Below are 7,650 nucleotides of genomic sequence, written 5' to 3'. Positions count from 1 at the left end.
TTCATTCTCACACGCACAAAAACCTTTATAACTTTCTATCTTCAATTTTGTCATTATTTTGAAATATGTAAACACTGTGTGTATAAGGATTCCTGTTTCGCTCCACAGATGCAGTTTCACTGTCAGTTTTCTGGTAAAACACGGACGTACATGTACACAGATGAAGAGGCTGGGCGAGAGAGAAGAAAATCATCTCCTTTTGTTTGTCCGATTGAGACAAATCAGCCTGTTTTTGCAGACAAATTCTCAATTATGCGCCTCAGAGACCGCAGTGGGAAGATTTTTCTTCTGTCTGTGAGGAAGCTGAATCACAGTCATGCCACCTACTTCTATGAGTTGCAGTATTTTCCCAGAGCCTGTCACTACACGTCCTTAAATTAACTTCATACCCTGCGAGCGCGCGCGTGTGTGTGTGTGCATGTGTGTGTGTGTGGGGGGGGGAGGCAGAAAAGTGGCTTCACATGCTTCTGTCTGGACTGTAAGTGTCTGAACGTCTTCACTGATGTATTTATCGTTGCATTGTCTGTGTGTCTGTGTATGTGTGTGTGTGAGTGTGTGTGTGTGTGTGTATGCCCCCACACCACCACCAACCACAGGAAGAGTGGGAGAGAGGGAGGGGGGGAGGTGGACCTGGGGTGGTTAACCTCACCACGTCATGAGCCGGGAGGTGATTGGACGCCGCCGGAGGCTGGGAGCTTTATAAGCCCAGCAGGAGTCTGGCTTCCAGCAGCAGCAGCAGCAGCAGCAGCAGCAGCAGCAGCATCCAGGGACTCCCGGGAGCTAAAACTCAAGACCCGACCAGCAGCTCCAGCAGCTTCCTGAAGCATCCGTCCATCTGCAAACCAGGTCAGAGAGACAGCATTACCTTACAGATGTGCATGGATGCTGCAGCCTCTGCAGCTTCCAGCACGGCGGGGGAGGGAAAGCAGTAATTTGGGTTCCTGCTTGTTTTGTGGAACACTTGTAAATCTTTAGTTCTGGTACCACGGTATCTTTCATCTAAATTTGGGGATGGCAATTTATTTTTACACTTCATTGGAAACACAACTTTCCACTTGATGCCCCCTCTTCTGCTGGTCAGGGGCAAAACTGTATATCAGATCTATATCCTCCAGTTTGTGTCCGATCAGATGTCTGAACAACATGCTGAAGCCTCCATGCATCTATTTATACTGGCGTTTTGTTCTGCTTTAAGTGCTGATTTCTGTAGAAATGCAGCCACTGTGACTCACATCCTGCAACCAAACATCGATGCTGCATCTGATAAATGTCAGTGAATCAGGGAAGTGAGCATACTTTCTGGTCAGGGTCAGAAACCTCTGAATCAAACCTAAAGACAGAAATGCAACTTAGAGGTTTCGCCATAAAATTATTGTTTCAAAAATGCAACTTTTTCGTCTAGTTTTTTTCCTCATGATTGATTTTTGTTTAATGATAAGAGGTTGAATCCATGCATCCTCTAACTTTTCCTGCAGTTCAGGGGTAATTTCTGAATAAATGCTGGATTTTCCTGGATTTTCAGCAATATTGTTAACAGGTGTTTAGAGTCCTTTTCCTTATAGTTAAAAGTTTCTATTGTAAATCTGCAAATGTTAAGACAATCCTGACCCAAATTTAATTTATCTTACAGCAGATTCACAATAGGAAACATGCATCTAGGTTTTTAAAAATGTTGTTTTAATCTTCTGTTATTCCTGGTAGGATTTCTTTACCAATCAGATGTTAAGATAACATCAGAGGTTAATTTCCCTCAGACAAAATGTGCGGCTATTTAACATCTCTTGCTTGTTGGATGTTTGTGCTCACTTTAGGCCTTTTGAATGAGCAACATCTGAAGGGAAGGAGAGACAGAAATGTCCTGTGTGGTTCATAAATATAAAGATGAAACAGTTCTAAACATGGGGGCATGAACAAAGTCAAAACTTTACATTTCTGATCTGAAAATTACCCTGGTAAACAGGAAAAACCTTTCTCTAAGTAAACAAAACTGAATCATCTGAGAAATAAATATGAATTCAGACTACATGACTGAACATTTTATAAATAATAATCCAAAACAACAGCCCAATTATTTCCAAGTAGTCCATTATAAATAACACAGCCTCCAAAAAGTACAACTTAAAGTGAGAAAAGGAGGACATTTATTCTGAAACCATTTTCTCAATGTATTTTTAAAAAGTAAAACAAAAGGTAACAGTCAATTTATGAACAAGCAGCTATACTTAAAAAACAAAACAAAACAAAAACCAAACAGTGTTTTCCATTAAGGATGTGACCTTTAACACCAAAGCTGCTCATTAAAACTCCAGAGCGGATAAAGAACACATTGAAAACACTTCTGCACCTTCACACAGTTTCTTTTTTTTTTTTCTTGCTATACAGAAAATGATTGGACTTGAAAATACTGCTCATGATTAAAGCATCGTGTGGAAGGCAGTCTAATTGATTTACGATATTGTTGATCCACTGGTCACTGTTTCTCTAGGATGAGTCAGAGTGAGTCACTTCAAATGAAGCTCAATACAAGAAATGTCTGTGCAGTGTTGTAATTTTCAACTAACTTCAGGAAAATATAATTTTTTCATAAACAACGGTCTCTTCTGCTGGAGTCTCCACAAGTCACTGCAACTTTTAAGATGGGGTTGGTTCATTTTATACAGTGAGAACTGAACCTGGGAGCCCTAAACTGGAGTTCAGGAAAGCATTTTCAAGCGAAAAATGTAAAACTTTGTGTTTTGGGTGTCTGTTTACTGGACAGTGGAGCTCAGAGCCACTGAAAGCTCAATGTTTTGGAAACGGATTCCAAGGTGGAACTAAATTCTTTGATTCCTTTTATTTGGAAACAGGAGAAATGCTGCTTCTTCCATTGTAAATAGCTCTTCTGCACACGTGCATGTCTGTTTGCCTCCAGAGTGTGATCAAACCATGCCCATATTCTCGAGAGAGTTCAGTTAACCAAATCAAACAACCTGCGGCCCCACATTAAATGTTTTCAGAGTTTCTTCCATTTCTATGTAAACCTTCGTGTTTTTTTTTCAAATGAAAATCTAAAATAGGTGTTTTCACTTGAAACATGGTCATGTAAACGGGGCTTGAGCCAGATGTGTCACCAGTCCCGCGATAACATCCAAAACCGTTCGGTGTGTCGTTTCTGTTTTTGTGTGGCTAAAATAAGCAAATTGAGAAGCTTTACCATGTTTATCTGGCCTGTAATCCTCAAGCTAGGCTAACTTTAGAGTCACAATTAACCCAAAAACATCAGAGTAGCATCAAAACAGCAGCTGAGACTTGGCAAGAAAACATTTCATTATCACAGAAACATGGCTGATCACAGCTCTGCTCTGGACTTTAATCTACAACCAACCTCCAGGACAAGCCTTCGCCCTCCAAAAGTCTGAGAAAGAGAAAAACACTGTGCATAAAAATGTCCCCTCAAGCCTGCTGCTCATATACAACAGCCGGCCCACGCATAGCAACAATAACTCTATCCATTTTATCTGGGGAAACCAGTAGTTACCCTCAAAAGTCCCATACGAGGAGAAGCAGGACCGAAGCCAGGGCCGAGCATCGAACGCAGTCCTCACAAAGATAGTCCAACGAAAACACACGCACGCTCACACACACATCCAGCCGCATGGGCGTCAGTCATGTTTCTGCAGCGCTGTGGCTTTCCAGTTATAACCCTGTGAATTACACAGTATAGGAAGAGTCCATCATTAAATGAAGTAGAAGCGAGCAGCCGGACGGCGCGTACACACAAAAAGCAATGTTTGCTTCAGGGCTTCAGCACGATGCAAACAAGGCTGAACCTGAGTCTTCCACGTATTGATCTTCCTGTTGCTGGAAATCCTGGAAAATATATAGAGGTTATCAATCCACAAGGGAAAAAGATATTAGATTTTCTCTTTCGTTTGAGCGATTTGTACAAATTCTGCACCCCAGATTTACCCTTATTGATTATATCTCACCAGTAACAATTTTTTTTTGCAGACCAATGTATATCTTTGTTCAAAATTTGAGAGTAATTCTGCTAATTTCCATCTAAAACAGTATGTTTTACAATTTGGATCAGTGTTTTTTGTTTTTTTATTTGCGTGAGGCACGCTGCATGTTGACTGACAGAAATATGAGCCAGACTGAGAGAGTACTGGCTCCGTATGACGTTGGTTTTCTCTTAAATCTCTTCAGCCAAACACCCACGAGCCACTCCGACCCCCACCACCCCACCCCCACCAGCGTGGTAGCTGTTATTTTCTGGCATTTTCTGGACCAGAATCCACCAGAAGCCTCCCGGCCCGCAGGCTGGAGAAACCACACTCCTGCAAAGATGTGGTTTTCTCGCTCTGATGACAGAGAATATGTTTTTATTGTATCGAAACAGAGTCTTCAAGGACGCGCGCCCGCTCCTGAAGGTCTGTAATTTAGGGGTCTTGATGACTTCCGGTGACATCTTGAGCCAGATGAGCGCGACGCGACCATGAAAGCCCCTCATTTTGGGAGAGTGTGGGTGAAAGACCGGCTGGACTCGCTCTCATTGTGTTTCCTCTCAAATTATGTCCATCCGAGGAGTATTTCTGGTGGCTGCACGAGGTCTGAGAGCTGAACAAGCCGTGCTTCTGGTTTTGTCTCCCGTCCAGGCTCCAAACCGTGACACAATGAAAGTGGCTGTTGTTTTCGTCCTGCTCTTCGCCACGGTTCTCTGCCAGCCGGTGAGGAAGGTGTCCATCAGCAGTTCGGAGAGCTCTGAAGAAGTGGTGAGTATCCGGAGGGAGGAGGCGGGGGGAGGCTGGTTGGCGCTGGGATGGCTAAAGATGGGGGATCTGTCTTCGTCTTTGTCTGCAGGCGAGACGGCCAGCGCCTCCGGCCGTGAAGAAACAGGCACTCCTGGCTCCTCAGACTCGAGCAGGACCTGCGCAGGTGAGGCACTGCTTCATGTTCTCCATGAGTTCTTTTGTTTGAGATTATTAGACCCAATAAGTTTCAGGAACTCATAGTATTTAACCAACTTTCTGAGTAAATAGTAGATAAATGACCGGAAGTTGTACTGTTCGGAAAATCATCTCAGCTTTCTATAAGTTCTCACCTTCATGTTGGCGTTGGCGCTACGCTTTTCTTCTTTTAATCCAATGAAAACTTTCGTCTTTGATCGTTTTTCTTTTTCCTATTAGAATTCAGCCAAGAGGCAGAGTCAACCACTAAATAATTTCTTCCGGCTGGGATTTGCTTACGGCATGAATAAAGAAGCAATAACAGCAAGGAGTGAGGAGTGAGATGAGAATTAATCACAGTTATGGCATCTCTCTGATGTTGCAGGGTGTTGCAGCCGCCGCCGAGTCAGACGAGAGCGCCGAGAGTTCGGACGAGGTGAGTCGATTTCATCAGCAATGAAATTATAATCGCAACTTAGCAGAACCGTTGTACTTGTCAAACCGGAGAAGTTCCACAGCTTTCCGTGCTCTTCTCCAGGACGGAGCTCCTGTCCAGCCCGACAGCGCGGACACGACCTCGGCTCCGGACACCGCCTCTGTCGACAGCGACGAAGACGATGACGACGACGAAACAGAGGAGGATGTGAGTATAAATGCTGTCATTCTCTGAAGAAAAGATTTGAATGATCTTAGATGATCCTAGGGAATTACAGTATCAGACACCAAACCCATTTTCACTCATCAGTGCGCTGAAAATCTCTCCGCTTCCAGGAAACCGAGGAGGACGAGAACGAATCCAGCGACAGCTCGGACTCCGAGTCCGGCGAGTCCTCCACCGCCTCGCCCACAGACGTCCCCGTGGTGGTCACCGACGAGCCGGCGGCGGAGACCACCGTGGAGCCCATCGAGCCCACCATCGTCACGGACGTGGACAACGGCCGCGGCGACAGCCTGGGCTACCCCAGCGACTACAAGTCCATCATCTACGTAGAGGACAAGTCCTACCACAAGGCCCCCGCTCCCTACAAGTCCTACGAGTACATGGGGAAGAAGACGGCCTACGACATGACCGACGGCAACGAGGTGGAGAAGTCTCTGAAGGTGTACAAGGTACAGGTCAGTTTTGTGGTTTCCAGAGCTGAGCTATGACGCTAACTCATATTTCATGATTGACTTTAAAGGTTGCATAAAAATATGCAAGCTCACAAATCTGAAATCTCATTTATGGACATGACACATTTAAGATTGTGTCTGACATTTAGCATTATGAGCAGAGTATCTACGGTCCTAATGTGGACACAGTCATGACGCTCCCGTTTCTCCTCCAGGCTCTTCAGATCCACTCTGACCTCCTGGAGGAGGACACCAGCACCCCCGAGGTGGAGAGCCAGGGCCTGGACCCCCGCCAGGCCTCCCTCCCCGGGGAGGAGGAGATCGTGAGCACCACTGAAGCCACCACCAGCGAGAGCTCCAGCACCCCCGAGGAGGAGGAGGAGGAGGAGGAAGAGGAGAGCACCAGCGCCGCCACCGACAGCGCCAGCACCAGCCAGGAGTCCGACGACGACGAGAGCCAGAGCAGCGAGGAGGCCACGGCCACGCCCGGGGCCGCCGACAGCGACGACGACGACGACGACTCGGACGAGAGCGAGTCGTCGGAGGAGGCCACGGCCGCCCCCGACGCCACCACTGACATGCCAGTCGTCATCACTGCCAAATAAGCTCCGCCCACACGAGAGATGGTGTGGATGGCGGCGCTAGATTGACAGGAAAAAAAAGCGCACACTGCAAATGTTTTCCACTGCAGGACCAAACAGGGACGACTCGTTTTGTATTTACCAAAAGTTTTTTCTGCCATTTGTTTGTGAATCTCAGAGAGGAGACATGCTTTATTTAAATAAACCAATAATTCATGCATCCTGTGGTACAGAGGTCCTGGTAAATTGAAGGATTGATTCCGCAGGGGGCGGGGGGAATTAAAAGCTCAATTCGTCGAATGTGGAAAATAAACTGCTACTTAGAGCAGAAGGTCAGAGACCTCCTGACCTTAAGCCCGCTCTGCCTCCGCAGGGCACGAGGTCAAATCTGAAAAAGCAAGCGAAGACGCTGAGTCCTGATATCTGCACTAGCACACCACTATTTAATCATTACTCCATAACTGCCATCAGCATCGTTCCGTGTGCTTTTGAAATAATTTAACTCCTTGTAATCACTTTGAGGATAACAGATTTTAGACTTGACATCCGTTTTTTTTCCCGCTACATCGCTTAGCTTTCTCGCTCGCTACTCGCTAAGTATGCTAGTGTAGATAAAAGGATGCTAAATAAGGAAAGTGCAGGTTTCAGTCAGGTGAAGACGCAACACACGAATACAAACAAACCAGTCCTGTTGATTTGCACAGTTTTTCTATCTACACTACATGTTGTTTGTCCCATGTTGTTTACTGTAATGTATCATATTGTACCATTTCTGAAGTCTTAATAAATTCTTTTTCATAAAAAGGAATTCTGGTTGTTCTGATTTGTTTCAGATGTTTAAAGCAGAATCTGACAGAACAGTTCATTGCATGAGTGGTTTGTCAATGTAGGATTAAGGACTGGGTTTCTCATTCTGTACAGATGAAAGGACTGAAACCAAACACAGATAGGATTGCTTGGCAGCTCACGCAAGATTTTAATTAAAAAGATTTGGGAAATCAGTCATATCTTTTAAAATGTCGTAGAAT

The 7,650-nt window shown here is 45.2% G+C and overlaps 1 protein-coding gene across 2 annotated transcripts; it reads left to right on the top strand.

Annotated features, from left to right (window-relative positions):
- Positions 1-734: 734 nt before the first annotated feature.
- spp1 (secreted phosphoprotein 1) lies at positions 735-7,425 on the top strand. Of its 2 annotated transcripts, none has more exons than XM_030084735.1 (7): positions 735-846; positions 4,638-4,754; positions 4,843-4,917; positions 5,314-5,364; positions 5,467-5,571; positions 5,700-6,038; positions 6,257-7,425. In XM_030084735.1, the coding sequence occupies exons 2-7, from the start codon at positions 4,656-4,658 to the stop codon at positions 6,644-6,646; spliced, it is 1,059 nt and encodes a 352-aa protein (XP_029940595.1). In that variant the 5' UTR covers positions 735-846; positions 4,638-4,655; the 3' UTR covers positions 6,647-7,425. The 2 variants fall into 2 exon arrangements, with proteins under 2 accessions (XP_029940595.1, XP_029940594.1); XM_030084734.1 differs by having other exon boundaries at positions 5,700-6,044.
- The last annotated feature ends 225 nt before the right edge of the window (positions 7,426-7,650 follow it).

The sequence above is a fragment of the Salarias fasciatus genome, assembly GCF_902148845.1.
Source record: "Salarias fasciatus chromosome 7 unlocalized genomic scaffold, fSalaFa1.1 super_scaffold_4, whole genome shotgun sequence".
NCBI lineage: Eukaryota > Metazoa > Chordata > Actinopteri > Blenniiformes > Blenniidae > Salarias > Salarias fasciatus.
The sequence above is the reverse complement of the archived record's forward strand: the minus strand, read 5'-3'. Positions and strand labels throughout refer to the sequence as shown.